Here is a 16098-nt window from a genome sequence, read left to right as displayed (position 1 = left end):
AGCTACAGTCAGAAGCGAAACTCTGAGAAGAATCCAACATTTATGACTGTCAGTAGAGGACCTACCCACCAGTTTTCCCCACATCCCCAGCCCTGCTGAATCCTCTGCTATAGTAAGGCAACGCTAAGCGCTGACCCTGATCCCCGTACCTGACCCCACCACGGAGTTATTAGAGCTACTGGCCTAGAATGAGCAGAGGGAATGGAAATGGCGGTGCAACCTTCCACACAGTAAAAAAGAAAAATCCCAAAATTAATGGAATTAAGAAAAGAGGCTCCAGAAAATGAAAACCTGCAGATGACATTAGAAGAACAAACTAAGAGATCCTCAGTTCAGCAGAGAGAAGGTGGGTAGGCAAGGTGCGCCCCACATCCCCAGGCCATCTGACTTCCGCACCTCATTATTCATGTAATGTAGATCCAGAGGCTGCCCAAACACTGCTGTCACCTTGTGCTCCACATCTTCGTATCTCACAGGCCGGCTGAATGCTATAATTCTGAGACAGAACAGAAGCATGGTTAACTGTACATTTTAAATGCAGGGTTTAGAAGTTATGACTCCTGAGTGACATTTTCCTTTCTTTTCAAGAGTTCTTTTTATTTTTCATACAGCTTACCTTTCTCTGTATTTTTTTTTTTTCTCTTATCTGCCTTTATCTTTTCACCCTTTCTCTGAGCATCTCTCAGGTTTTTCAATAGTACCCACAAGCAGTATTCAATCTCAATCATTGTTCTACCACTTCAGCTCAGATCTTTCAGTCAATGACAGTTCAGTATCACCGCAGGATACCTGGGTTTAAAAACTATGTTCCAAATATTCCTATTAGGAAGAAAACCTGGAGACTGGAACCGCAGTCCTGAAAACATGGTCTTAACTCCTAAATGACTCACATCCAGGACTTGAAAAGGTCTTTTCTACTGTTCATTTTTGAGATGCCACAGGAATCTCAATGGTGATTATCCTAAGAATTGACATTTCCCACCACCAAGTCACAGGAATTCCCTTTGAGTTGGTTATATGCCTGATCACTTTTCTTAACCAGTGACACATGTGTGCCTGTAAGTAGTGTTGATATTGATGCTTTTCCAGAGAGACTCACTAGTCTGTTCAAAGAACAATTTCTATAAATATTAACACATGGTAGAGTAGCAACATGTTCAAAGAGGTCTTAAAATAACTTGTCATTACATATCACAACAAAATTTACAAGTGGGTATAGATGAAACTAGGTTGGCAAAATGTTGATAATGTTGAAGCTGGGTGACAGATCCTTGGAGGCTCAGTTTCACATTCTCTACTTTTGTGTGTGTTTGACATTTTTTAAATAAAAAGTTTTAATGTATTAGGGTTACTGGGGATAGTCAACAATGTTTGACATATAAAAGTGACCATATCATATGGGTCCAACCCAATACTTTAAAACTTATTTAAAGTAAAAATAAACAAAGAAATAAACAGAATACAAAAAAGAAACTCATATGTATACTACATATATACATGTATATAAGAAAATGTAGAAATAAAAAAATGTTGGCGTAGGGAAGGTCTCCCTAATAAGCATTATATAAAATTACATAAAATACAGAAGCCAAAAGGAAGAAGACAAATTTGACAGCAAAAATTTAAACTGCTGATGGCTGCATCTTTTAAATTTGTCTGAAGTCTGAGAGGGTGATGCCTCCTGCTTGCTTTTTCCTCAGATTGCTTTGGCAATTTAGCCTTCTGTGGTTCCAAATGAATTTTAGGATTATTTGTTCTAGTTCTGTGAAAAATGTCATGGGTAATTTGATAGGTAAGCCATTGGATTTTCATGAAATCTGGCTGACTGAAATCAGTGGGCACCATGAAAGTCATTATATCTAGAACTGAGCTGTTCAATACAGTAGCCACTAGCCACATGTGGCTATTTAAATTTAAATTGATTAAATTTAAAATCAGCTCTTTAAGTCCCATCAGCACATTCAAGTGCTCACTAGATACACGTAGCTAGTGACTAGTATACTGGAGAACACAGCTATAAGTCACCCCTCTTCATACCTAGGTCTACACCTGCAGATCAAAAATATCTGGAAAAAAAAAAATTTCCAGAAAGTTCCAAAAAAGCAGAACTTGAATATGCCCCATGCTGGCAACTATTTACATGGCAATTACATTGTCTTAGGTTTATAAGTAATCTAGAGATGATTTAAAGTATACACAAAGATGTACGTAGGTTATATGCAAAGACTACACCATTTCATCTAAAAGATTTGCGCATCCGAGGGGGTCTGATATCCACAGGGGGCCCTGGAACCAATTTCCTCGGCTACCAAGGGATTTCTGCAGAACGTTTCTATTAGAGCCGAAGTTCTACTGAACAACGTTGATAGGCTATTAGTATAATCCTTCATACAAAGCCTAATATCTCAGGAAGATAATTTCTCTATAACTTTTCCTTCATCTGTCACTACCTTCATTTCTGAAAATTATATTGCTGAATATATTAATTTATATCCACCAGGAAGTCCATCCATATTGTAATCCTTATATTATCCCCCCTCAAATCAACCATCCCAAGCATTAATCAGGTGCTATCTTTGAAAAAAAGAGAGAGAAAAAATTAAGTGCTACCTAGATATGGGTTATCTAGATATGAGTGTTTGATGGATTCTTTTGAGAGAATACCTTTCTATTAATTCTTTTGTAAATAAGGAATTACTAAATTCCATAATTAATTACATACCCCCTTCATCAGGACTTCAGCAATGGTTCAAAAGGGGTCTGCCTTTCTGAATAAAATACCAGATCACTCAGATATCCTTAACACATTCAGAAAAAGATTAGGCTCAGAGATAAATTCTCCTGCATTTGGCCTGGTGATGAACCATTTAAAACTTCCAAAACCATTTAAAAGCAGCCCAAAAGTCTGACCAAGGTTAAGAAACCAGGACTCTCAGGTTAGTTAAGATCTAAGCTGCCACTGTCACCTTAAATAACTGACATTTTCAGGCTAGTACTTCAAAGATGGGTCTAACACCCAGCACAACCATCCCCACCAGTTCAAAAGGTGGCTGAGGTCCTGATGAACGGGATATGATTTACTATAAGGAATAAATAGAAAGGTATTCTCTCAAAAGAATCCATCAAACACCCATATCTAGATAACTCATATCTAGGTAGCACTTCACTTTCTCTCTCTTTTTTAGAGACAGCACCTGATTAATGCTTGGGATGGTTGATTTGAGATGGGGAGGGAATACAAGGATTACAATATGGATGGATTTCCTGGTGGATATGAACTAATACATTCAACAATATAATTTCCAAGGAGGGAGATCTTAGTCCACAGTCCTCTTCTGCCCTCCTGAGGCTAAGAGGGAGGAAAGTTCAGAGTCTGATGCCCACCCATCCAAACCAAAGGGAAAGTCAGCCCACCAGAATGGATATCTGGCAAGGACGAAGGGGAAAAGTCACTACTTCTTTCCTCTTTTCTGTAAATTCTAAGTCTATAAGAGCCTACAACATTTAAATAGATCCTATTCCTAGTCCTGTAAAAAGTAAAGAAAGCCCACAGAAACATTTTCAACCAAATCTTTAAGATACGACATACATGAAACCAGAGCTGTCTGGCAGAGCAGCTTGAACATGGCTCTGCTGCACAGCCTTTATAAAGTCCTCAATTCCACACACAGTACACGAACAGTGAAGCACCACGGCTCCAGAAAACAGCTCCATAAAAAGAGCATGCAGTTCTCAAAACCTTGATACCAACACTGCTGCTCGGGGCTTCAAAAGGCCATTCCTGCCTGACCACCTTAAATATTTGTGGTTTCGATCTGGCAGCATCTCTGAAACTAAACACACACACTTTCTCAGTGTAAGTCTGCTCACTGTAACTACATACCACTTAGTGAACAGGAATTCAGGAGAGCGTAACTGCGTAATTAGGCTCCGACACAATCAAGTCTTTGATTTAGTATCTACTTCTGAAAACTCTCGGCTGCTCTGAGTTTGGCAATCCCTCCAAAATCCAGTCCGGTCAGAAGTGTGAAAAGCAGCAACAATGAAGTGACAATTTAACTTCCGTGCTACTGGCAGGTCCTTGAACGAACAGCTGGGGACAGAGCTCAGAAAACCTTCCTCCCTCCCGGCCTGGAACAGCCCTAGAATTTACCTAGCAGCAGCAGGCCCTGGCTCTGCACAATGTTTCCACCTCTGACCAACTTGCAGGCTTCTGAATTTATCTTTTTAAGGGAAAGCAGAGCCACAGATCTCTAGAGCTCCAGAGCTAGTTTCAGAGAGGGCTGAAAGATGCCAGCAGCAGACAACTTCCAGGACAAAAACGTTTGAAGGCACTTAAGGTCCTCTGGGGGCTTCCCCAGTGGCTCAGCAGTAAAGAACCCGCCTGCAATGCAGGAGCCGAAATAGATGTGGGTTCGATCTCTGGGTCGGGAAGATCCCCTGGAGAAGGAAATGGCAACCCACTCCAGTATTCTTGCCTGGAGAATCCCATGGACAGAGGAGCCTGGAGGGCTACAGTCCATAGGGTCGCAGAGAGTTGGACACAACTGAAGAGACCGAGGACGCATGCAAGGTCCTCTGGTGACTGGTAAAGCAGGAGGATCTTACGCTCATAGTGCTCTTTGCCCTCCAAATGCTCATAGCAAAGGAAAAAGGGCAGGGCAGTTATCAACAAGGGAGAAAGGCAAAGAGCAAGAAACAGATATTGAAAAGCATGCTTGTGCGTATACATGCCACACACATGCACACAAAGTGTCCCAAATATCCCCTGACCAGAGTTCTATATGCTTTCTTAAAGATTTTCCTTAAAATAACTTGAGAAATTAAGTGAAGTCATATTTTTCTCCACTGAGAACTTCTATCTTGACTTCCTACAAAAACCTTAATATTGACAATGGAAAAAGGATACAAGGGTTTTGTAACAGTACTTTCACTTCCCCAAGGTAAGACACAGAATGCAGACTGACAACTCTCTCTTTCTATGTCCTCAAATGAGCTGAAATCTTTCACAACTGAGGGACTTAATGTAGCTTCCCATGACCTAGAGACATTTTAAAGAAACTTCCAATTCACCCAACATGACCCCTGATGAGGACAAAACCAGGGACACTCTTTCAGGACAGGAATGGCAGCACGTCACAGGAGAAGCCTCCTCTCTCTCTGATGCCCACAGCTGGCACAGGGTCAGCGTGTCTGGAAGCTATGACTCAGTGGAGCTGGAGCTCTGACTTTCTCCCCCAGCACAATGATGGACCTCACAGCAGCAGAACAAGAGCAGAAGGGTAAAACATTAGCAGTTGACGCTTTAAGACCAGAAACAAGGTTCAGTCAATATGCCAAACCAAGGATGAAACATTCCCCTTTATGCCCCATCAACCCCATTACCCAGCCAGGGACCCCACAGGAATCACTCCAGGGAGATGGCTCCCACAAGCTGCACGCTTTCTGAGAAATGGGGCACCCATTACACATCCACTCATCAGAAGACAGACTTACCGCCTCTCCCCATTGTGCTCAAACTTGATTCTGACGTCACTCTGCCAAAGAAAGGATAGACAGGTTAGCGGGTTTTCTAGCCTGTGTCACTCCTGCCCCACCCAGGTAGCCTCAGGCAGTCCTTCAGCAACATTAGGCAGCATCCCTGAAGGCTCCTGTTGGAGCTTCTCTGCCCTGATGGGCATTCCTGTCACTGAGTTCTAACCTCCCGGGCAACAAAGCTCTTGGGACAAGAACCCTCGGGGGTGCCCAGCCCAGGAGCTCTGCTCTGACATGTCATCTCTAAGTTCACAAGCTCTATTTCCACAACTGGCTCTGGAGCTGCTCCCACTATGTCACCACCTCCGGGCCAGGATACCGTTCCTTCTTGGCTGACGTAACTAAACAGAAAAAGAACTCTTCATAGTGATAATTCTAGCTCTACAACCACAACCAAGTTACTTACCCTCTGTAACTCTTAGTTCTTCCATCTTCAGAATAGGGCTAAATATACCTAACTCACAGAGTTGTTATGAGAACTTAACAAGAAAATGTAAGTTAATACATAGTAGACATGCAATAAATGGTTACCACTGGTACCAATGATTTCTACTATCCTATCACGCCTGCCCTAAGTGGGAGCAGAGTGGCACCCTGGACAAATACCTCATAAATGTCCCCAGTTTTAGCCTAGATGACCATCAGGGCACCCTATAAGCTCTGGGAGAACAGGGATCATGCCTCTCTTAATTCCGTAGCTCCAGGGACAAGCAAAGGTAATGGTATGTAATCTTTGTGCTTAAAAATATTTGTTAAATGAATTCATTGATTGAAAAACAGAGTTGAGTATAAGTATCAGAAACAAGAAAGAGAAGGAGTGTTAGAAGGTTAAGGAACAAATCAGGGAGGAAGAGATACTATAAAGGTCAAATAAATAACTTGAGGGAGTTAGAAATGACAGGAAAAGAGAAGAGATATTATAGAAGAACAGGTACAAAGGAAAAAGAAAACTAAAATTGTCAGGAAACCAACAAGTAATAGAGATAAAGGTAAGAAAGAGTTCATAGTCAGTGAATGAAAATAATACTGAGACAGACAAAAGACTGTGGCTTTGAAGAAAGAAGAGGGTTTCAGGATATCTGAAGATGAAGAACATAGAGCAGGCAGAGAAGATGACAGAAAAAGGAGAAAGCTGAAAGGTAGGGTAGGTGTACAAAGGACTTCCCCTTCCCAAGAGATAGGAGGGCCAGAATTCTCTTCCAGTCAAATGAACCAGACTGATGATTCTAACTTACACTCTAAAAATTTACACTCTAAAGACTCTAATTACACTCTAAAACCCCCTAAAAGCTTTTACTTATGTATATGATATCTACAAATATTTGCCTTATTAGAAATTAAAACTAAGAAAACTTAAATTTTATTCATCTAAAAATAATTAAAAACCGTTATGTGTTAACATAAACACATTTTAAAAACTGTATGTTTTTTAAAAAGTGAAGTGAGATAGAGTTCCCTGGTGGCCTAGCGGTTAGGATTTGGCACTTTCACTGTGGAGGCACAGGTTCAACTCCTGGTCAGGGGACTATCCTCTGTGCCACACAGTGTGGCCAAAATACCAGGAAAAAAAAAAGAAAGAAAGAAGAAAGAAAAAGTGAAGCAAGAGAGTAGGCACTCTTTAATGCATGGCTTCATAGGAGACAGCTGGATTCTCTTATCAGCTTCTGCTTTCAAACTGTTCTGATAACATGTGTCATATAGCCTCTGGAAAACTCTAGTGTACTTTTTAAGAGTATAAGGGTGAAAAGGCCAAAGAACATCTTAGTACTAGTATGAAAATAGTTTTAACCTGAGGGACGCCCAAAAGATTCTTGGGAACCTGCTAGGGGTCCCAGAACACACCTTGAGAGTCACTAAATTAAAATATAAGTATAGCCTTTAACCCACTATTTTAAAGTCAAGGAAATGGAGGCTCAAAGAGCTTCATGCCCCCCCAAAATTCACATACTGAACAGTGGACAGCAAAGCTCCCTGGAGTAACAGGCCTGCACTGTGATAGCTCTTCAAAATACAACCCTGATACAGTCCACTCATCCTTTGATTTCACATATGGACCACTTTATCCATTACCAATAATATGACAATAGCTGACATTTATAGAGCATTTACCATATACTAAGCCTTGTTCTAAGTATGTTACATGCATCAGTTAAACTAACCCTCATAACAGGAACTCTTACGATCCCTATTTTACAGGAGAAACTGAGTTACAGGGAAGTTAAATAAATTCTCTCAAGATCATAATGCTTTAAAAGAAGCCTAAATAGGCTACAACTTAAGTGTTACACAGGCAAGGGAGGTTTATTTTACTCACAGATGCAGGGCTTCAATGGGAACACTGAAAGAAAGAAACTATCACAGGATCTTCTGAAACCTCACTTTTCAGAACTCACGGAGGAGATGGGAGTAATAATGGAGTCAGCATCAGATCAGGGTGGCAACCTTGCGGGAAGCTATGGGGCCTGGGGAACCAGTAATTGGAGGCTCTGGCTGAGGCTGTGCATGGTTGGAGGTGGAGAAGGTGGAATGGGAAGGCAGGGTGCCCCACCTGGTCTGCATTCTAGGTGAGAGAGACTGTGTGTGAGCATGAGCGTACACATGCACACATGGAAAGATGTGGCACACTGCAGAGGAAGTGGTGCAGCTTCAAGGTTTCATGAGTGACAGCAGTTTTGCCACTGTCTTCCTTTTCTCCTCCCTTGAAGTTCCCATGGGAAGGGCCTTCCAAAGCACGGTGTCTGCGTCACGCTGCCACGCTCAGACATGCCACCTCCAGCTTCCCATACTGTCCAATTTCACACCAGCTCTGGAGGACCCCACGTCTCCACCACAGTTTGCAGTCCTGTCTGTCCCTACAGGTAGGGTGCCACTCCTTTCACCTAGAACATTATTACAGTTAAGTCCCCTACATACCAATAAGTTCTATTCCAAGAGCACGTTAGTAAGTTTGATTTGTTCAAGTCCAACAAAGTTAGCCTAGTTACCCAACTGACACAATCAGTTATATAGTCTGTACTGTAGTAGGTTTATAATACTTCTCACACAAATAATGTAAAAAACATAAAATATAAGACATTTTTAATCTTATAGTACAGTACCTCGAGAAGTACAGTAGCACCAGCTACATCACTGCTGCTTTTACACTTGTTTCTGCACATCGTGGGTTTGAAATAAAGACACTGTACTACTGTATACAGTACTGTATAGCACACAAAAGCACAACTGCATGTAGAGGGTTCACGCACGTGACAAGGTGTGCTAGGCATGTGAACTAACACAACTGAACATGGGAAGGCACATTCGCATCTGTCAAAGCTCACACCTTGAAGGTTCATATGTGGGGGACTTACGATATTTAGATGAACCTAGGAAAGAACTCCCTCCGTCCCTTTGTGGGACTAAAGGAACTAAATTTATTTCATGATGGGACATAATCCAAATGCTATTCGACGTGAATTCAGTCAGAAAGGGAATTAAACTTTTGCCTCAAACCACAAATCACTCCTACTCAAGACTAACCTAGCCTGTGATTAGCAAGCAGTGTAAACAAAGATGCCCAGTCTTCTGAGTCCTGTGTCTGATGTGGCTACGGCCTTTCCAGAGTAGGATGCAGGCCCGTGACTGGTTTCCATGTACCACACGGTGTGCCCAAATCTGCCAAGTTCCCAACCCTGGGTTTTCCCCTGTCAGGCTGACTAGAACAAGCCACGGACAAGAAAGTTCCACTAAAGCTCACTAGATTCAATTCCTTCCTGCCAACCGTTCTCTGTGCCTCTATGAGGCATTTCGCATTGGTAGCTGTGTCCTCCTTGCCTCTGTGACTCTGTCTCAAGCCAGAGAACCTGCCACCACTCTAACCACTTCTGCTTCTTTGCTGGTTCCTCTTCCTCATGCCTTCTCCCACCCCTCCCCTTAACACGTGACTGTGCCTCAAGGTTTGAACTTTTGGCCTCTGGATTTCTCTCCTTCTCCTCACATCTTCTCCTTGGTAGGAATTAAAAAATCAGGTCACCTCTAAATAGAAGATTCCCAAATCTCTATGTCCAGCCCCATCTTCTCAAGCAAAACATCATCCATCTGCCATGTAAACGAGGCAGGTAAGTCGTTTATAAGGAATGGAGCACTAGAGTCAAGTTGTCTGGCTTCAAACCCTGGCTCTATAACCTCCCTGTGGTAACCTTGAACATGACTCTCTGTGACCCAGTTTCCTCATCTGCAAAGTGAAAACAGTGACAATCTGTCTTGTGGAATTATCAAAATAATTAAATGAAATAATTGGGGAAAGATATGAGAAGAGTACTTGACACACGTGTTCAAAAAATGATAATACAGGTCCATTCTCCTTTAGCCAAACCCTTGGAGCCAAAAGTGTTTCAGAACAGTGGTATGTGCTCTGTCTGTGAAGTGACGCCCCTCCAGGGGGAGGGTGTCAGGCGGCACTCCCACGGCAGAGGCAGAACACACAGAAACACTTCGTGCCCTCCTCTACACTGCTAAGCCTCTCTGGAAGTTAGTTTGGGGCTTTGTAGCTAGTTCTGACCGATAGCTGGGGACAAAGTTGAGCTCTGCACTCTCTTCCTTGGCAGCCACATGTTCCAGGTCAGAGGGGCCACCCTCAATCAGGGTCCTGACGTGGCCATGGGGAACACTATCGCCTCCTTCCCTGCATTGGACACGGCCGTACAGTCACTGAGGTTCAGGGTTTACCTGCTAACAGCAAAAGTCAGTTTCTGTATTGAAAAGTATCAATATTCACAATAAGTGCAATAAATAAAGACTATAAATAGCCCCGTGTCCATTCAGCCCAAGTTTTGTTGCCAAATGAGTTTGCAAATTTTAAAATACATAAATTTGGTATTGGAAATTTGGAGTTGGAAATTTTAAAATACATAAATTTTAAAAAGCACCTTTTAGTTGGCAGCACTCTTTGGATTTCAGAACTGCAAAAGCAATGCACACACATACCTGCGCACACAACCTCAGTCTTCCGCTATAATTGCAAACTCAACCTAGTTACGTGTCTGCATCAGCTACCCTCCCTAACTAATCCCCCTTCTCAATGGTGCAACTTATAATACTGGCTACAAGTTCAAACCTCTGAGCTCTGCTTGATTAGTTCCCTCTTTTCCCTTCCTCAGCAGATGGCAAGACCCCACTCTCCCCTCCAGAGACTCCCAGATGAGACTGCTTCCCATTCTCTCAGTTCTCACTCGCCTCGAGTTCCTTTCCCCTCCTCAACTCCTGAAGCAGCCTCTGCACTTCTCAGTTCCCTTCTTCCAGCACGTTCCACATGCCTCCACAGTCTCAATCATCTTAGCCACCGCTTTCACCACATCCCTTCTTTATTCAAAAAGTAATCAGCAATACCCATGACCTATGGAATAAAGTCTAAGTTATTAACTATTATTCAAAGCCCCCTGGAACTTATGCTTACTTAGTTTAATCATCTCACATTGTTTGTTCTCAAAGGGAACCTCTCTCCAGCTAGATCGATGCCCACCCTATTTCCTGAAATATGCCATGTGCATTCCTTCCCCCAGGCCTTTAACAATGCAGTTTCCCACCCTGGAGTGCTGTACTTCCTCCTGACTAAACTCCTACACATCCTTCACTGCTTGCCTCCAGTGCCACCTTCTCCGGAAATGACTCTGTGACTCCTCTGGCCCAAGTTCACCTTTCACTTTCCTGGCCTCCTTTACCTCTCAGAATCTGTACCATGTATTTAGGCACAGTCACATCCTACCTTAGTTTCTTTTCTTCACATATTTCTCGTTTATAGTAAGACTGCATGATTCCTAGCGTACAGGGAATATAACATATTTCTTTTGTCTAAGAAGCTTGAGTATAAGCTCATGTTGAACTGAATGGAGAGATGCCACAGCTGCTGAGAAAAAAGCACCAGTACAAAAATTCAGGTCTACGTAGGTTCAAGTCCCCTGCTCACCAGAGCCAGTGTGGTGAAAGGAAGAGTAAGAGACACAGACAGGAGAAGACAGCGCAGGCCTCCAGGCTGAGCTGCAACCTGGGAACGCCACAGGGACAACAGGAGTAACCAACAATACCAAACTTAAGTAGAAAAGACCTTCTCAAAGTCTGAACTCAACAACTGAACATGTAATCCAAGAAGATTCTCAAGAATTAAAAAAAAAAAAAAATCAAAGTGTTTATTAAACAAAGGTCTGTGAACCTGACCTGGCAAAGGCCCCCATGAGCCAGTATCTCTGGCACCCTCTCTCTGGTTCTGCAGTGCTCCCATTCCCCCACATTGCTATGTACCTTTGCTGGCTCCCACATCTTTGGCACTGGAGTCCTTATTTTGCCAAAGATAGTAAATAAATGAGAAGAAAAGAGCATCAAAAATAATTTTATTTGTGTGACTCAGAGAAGTCCTAAGAGATCAGTGGAAGAGGTGACTATAAAGCGACCGTCTTCCCTGCCCCAGTTCCTTCTCAGTCTCCAGTCCTAGCACTGCGCAAGGCATTCAGTGAGGATGTGAATAAATAAATCAATGATGAAATGGCATATTCATTATTTACTGCTACTTAATAAAATACCACAGAAAAGGAAGCTTCTTATGAAATAGAATATGAGACTTGTACACTGTGTTGTGTTTTATTTTCAAACTAGCCAGCCTATCTTATCAATAACTCTTGAAAGAAAAAGGAAGTCCTGAAGAGTCAGGTCTATCATAGTAAAAGCAAAAGACAGCCTGCTCAGTCCCTGACCCTGCTGGCAGCACAGCTCCTAGAATTCTCCTCCTTTAGAGCTGATACCAAGAGCCTGCCCTTCTAGTGCCTGCTATGAAGAAAACAACTTTTTCATTCTCAAGTACCAACTAGTGAACATCTCCGTTCAAGCCTCTACCTACCTCTGTGATAAGATTCAAGGAAAACAGGAATCTGTGGTAATAAGGATTCTATTTCTTCCTTCACTGGGATTTTAATATGTTAGGTTAGCTGCAGAAGTCTGCAAAGGACCATCTAATTGATAGTAATGTCAATCCAATAAAGGCAGAAAACCTTAACCTTTTCAGCTCCATGACAACAGAAGTGACGCAGTCACTACCGCTTTATACCCGTACCTTGTGTTCCAACATATAAAGTGCTTTATATTCTGTCTATGAGCTCACAACTTCCAGAGGTAAACAGAAAAACTGAGGTTCAGAAAGGACATCAGACTTACACGTGGGAAAACTACTGTGACCAGGGGTCAGAAGGCCTGGGTTTGCTTCCTGGCTCTACTTAACACCTTTGCGTAAACACCTTGAGAATTTTTAAAGCATAACACACATGCTTATATTGTTGTTACTGTTGTTAATTGTCGTTGTTGACAGCACTCTCCAAACTAAAATTCCATGTTAATGGATTATTAACAACTCAGTGACTTCTGGGCCAGTGCTCCTTTCAGTACACTAAGCTGCCAACTTGGAGAAATAGACCTGTTGCTAAAGCACTGCAAGCGATGACTTCTAAAGGGTCTGCATATTATGGCCTACAGAGCCATCGTGGGCCCCAGTCACACCTAGGATGCGCCACACCGACCCAAAAACATGTAGCCAGCTCTAACCAGGCGGCAGGCTCCCAGGGACCTAATGGGACAGCATAAAGCGCACAGATCCTAACTCCTAGCCAACAGGTGGATAACCAAGCACGTCATGCCCCTGTGCTCCCATAGCTGCTCAGAATGCTTAGCTGTTCTCAAATCATTCTCTTTTTTCAATTAATCGCCTAGTTTGTTTACTCAGGGAAGAGGATGTCTGAAGTCTTGCCAAGCAGAGATATTAAATTAGGCTTTCGCGTTCTTCCAGGCCTCGGTCCCAAACAGTTCTGTCAGTGAAGCCCCAGCTCCCGCGGCATTCCTTGCTGTGCCAAGCCTGAGCCCCAGGAGGCTATGCCAACCTCAGCTCTACCTTTCTCGCTCTGAAGCGCTGCTTGCCCCTACGAGCACCGATCTATCCCCAAACAAACCACCTTTCCTACTGGCCAAAATACTTGGTTTCTTTCAACCAGGACTCTGCAACCTGAATCTTTAGCCCAGTGTGACAATTCTTAGACCAATTTGGCATCTCTTAGCCATTTACATTAGGTTTTTGATCTTTCAGTCCTCTCTCCTCCTAAGCATGGACCTTCTGGTAGAAGAAGTGGTAATAAGAAAACTATTTATTCCTATCCTAGGCCCAAGCAAACAAAAACAAGAATTTTCAAAAAGGGAATTCACTTTGTAAACCGTAAAGTCCTACAGTAACAAACTATTAACATCTTGAGACTCTTAGGCCGAGCTCTTTTCATTACATCAGGCTGTAAACACTTTTCCCCTCAACTGCTCTCACCACCCCCATCTCACCCCAACTCACACTTCCTCGGAAATGCATTCACTAAGGCTTCCTCTCTCCTTCTGCTTTCAGGATTTTGCTGAAGAATATTTCTCCTGGTCAGAAGCTGAACATCTGTTACACTTCCCAGAAGAGACCACTCTACAACCTTGACTTTATTAACAGCAGAAGCTAGTCTGATATTTTCGTTGTCCTTTTACCTAAAGTTAGCATAAAACTTTGAGCTTCAATTTCTAAACAGCCATGATAGTTCCACAGCTTCACATTGCCCCCAGAACCCCATGGCCCTGGATTAGACTATTAGATAGGTTTCCCACTGATGAGTTTATCACAATGTGTAGAAACCCATGAACTCATGACCTGTCCATGGAGGATGAATGGACACATCTCCAAGCGTGTACTCAATTTCTTGCCCAACAAATCAAAAGTCCCTTATATAAAGTTGTGCTAAGACCATAGCCAATAGCCACATGTTGCTATTTAAATTTAAAATAATTAAAACTGAATAAAAATTTAAATTCAGTTCCTCAGTTGCTCAACAGCCACATATGGCCAGTGGCTACTACGCGGGGCAGCACAAACATAGACCATTTCTATCACCACAGAAATCTACTGTGCAGCAGTGGTACAGGCTGCGTATGAATAATATTGTTGTGAGAAATGGTAACAGAACACAGGTAACGAGTAACCAGTGCTCCCTACAAATCCACTACGACAATGTGTCCAAGAAATGAACTCTATACACTTCGAGCACTGCAAGATTTAAAAGCACATTTCACCTTTAATGGGTAATTTTATTCCTTACCAAAAATTTCTTTTTCTCACTGGCCCCTGCACATGAGCCTGTTGTTACTGTGGGGCTGTTCAGAAGGGCTGAGCTGCTGCTGTTGTGCTTTTTCTTTAAAAACAAAAAAACTGAGGTTAATAATCTGTATCCTTCATGCTGCAGAAAAAGTCTGATGATATTCAAGTAAACTATGGATCCAAACAGCTAGTATTTCTTGTTAAGATTATTTCCTGATAGTAGTCAATCCTTTTCACAGCCTTCTACTTCTATAACCACGGCTTTCACTCCAAAAGCACAGCAGTAGGCACAGTAAAAGATCAGGATTTTCTAATAGTAGCTTTAGTATCCTCTAAGTAGGATTCCCCAACAGTAACAGACCACTTCACCCCTCAGCCGGGTTCTTTCGGGCCTTCCAACTCAAGAAAGCTTCCCCTTTTCACCTACTAACTGATATCCACGCTAACAGTCCCATTTGGAGAAGGATCAGCTGACTGGAGCAGCATTAGCAAGCACACTCCACATAGGAAGACAGGAAGGAAAGTGAGGTCATTAGGCTCAAGCCTGGGGGAGGGGATTCACTTCTGGTAAAATGCTCCTTCCAAAAGCAGCTTTGAATAGAAATGTTACAGCAAGGGAGAACCCACACAATCAGAATAATGTATGAAAGCAGTACAAGAATGGGCCCTATTCTGTTGCTCCCCAGTTCTATAAGGTAACCACAAAAAATAAAAGCAGCTCTTTAAACTATTCCTTCCACTATAACTGAAACAAAAGGACTTGGGGTCCCCAGTTTTCCTAAGGGCAGGAAATACTCTGGGAGGCTACATCTAGCAGACCTCAGACAGAAAAAGTTCCAGCCCCTTCTACTTTCTCCAGGAACCAAGAGCACTTTTGAAGAACTGGTAGACAAGGTGCAGATGAGCAGAGAGAAGGTCAGCTGACAACCAAGAGAACCATCAAGGAGGAAATCATCAACCACACTGAGCACAACCCTCTGGTGCCCACTAGGAAGGCAGGCTCCCCCTCACTCACTCCTCTCTGCTGCCAAAGGACCCGGGAAACAAGGAGCTCAGCAAGACTGACCGGGAGAAGAAAGTTCTCCACAGCACACACGCTGAGATGTTAACAAAAGAGAAACTGCGTTCCTAACAAAGCACACAGCTCTCAGTAAAACAGGCACTCTCAACTACCTGAGTTAATGACGGGAAACAGCTGTAAATAGCAGTAATAACAAAATCACTCATTCTTACCTTCAGAATATATGATGTTTTATTAAATACACTTCCCTTCCTAATTACATTTAAATAAACTAAAATCAATTAATTCTTCCTGAGAATATACTGTATAAAGACCTTCTGAGCTGGAGATCAAGAGTCTGGATAAAATATTTGCCAAATGATCAGTAAAGGAAAAATTCTATGAGTACTGTCCCCATAACAAAGAA

At 42.5% G+C, this 16098-nt stretch overlaps 1 protein-coding gene across 4 annotated transcripts in view; it reads right to left on the bottom strand.

Moving 5' to 3' along the window:
- Positions 1-16098, bottom strand: part of MAP3K3 (mitogen-activated protein kinase kinase kinase 3) — a 59017-nt gene that overhangs the window by 34352 nt on the left and 8567 nt on the right. For 2 of the 4 annotated variants that reach the window (XM_061144337.1, XM_061144333.1), the window contains exons 3-5: positions 14673-14765; positions 5497-5537; positions 397-496 (exon numbers count right to left, since the gene is read on the bottom strand). In XM_061144337.1, coding sequence (XP_061000320.1) covers positions 397-496; positions 5497-5537; positions 14673-14765 — 234 coding nt within the window. The remainder of the gene's footprint in view (positions 1-396; positions 497-5496; positions 5538-14672; positions 14766-16098) is intronic. The other 2 variants (XM_061144334.1, XM_061144336.1) reach the window with 1 other exon arrangement.

The sequence above is a fragment of the Dama dama genome, chromosome 5 (assembly GCF_033118175.1).
Source record: "Dama dama isolate Ldn47 chromosome 5, ASM3311817v1, whole genome shotgun sequence".
Taxonomy (NCBI): domain Eukaryota; kingdom Metazoa; phylum Chordata; class Mammalia; order Artiodactyla; family Cervidae; genus Dama; species Dama dama.
The sequence above is the reverse complement of the archived record's forward strand: the minus strand, read 5'-3'. Positions and strand labels throughout refer to the sequence as shown.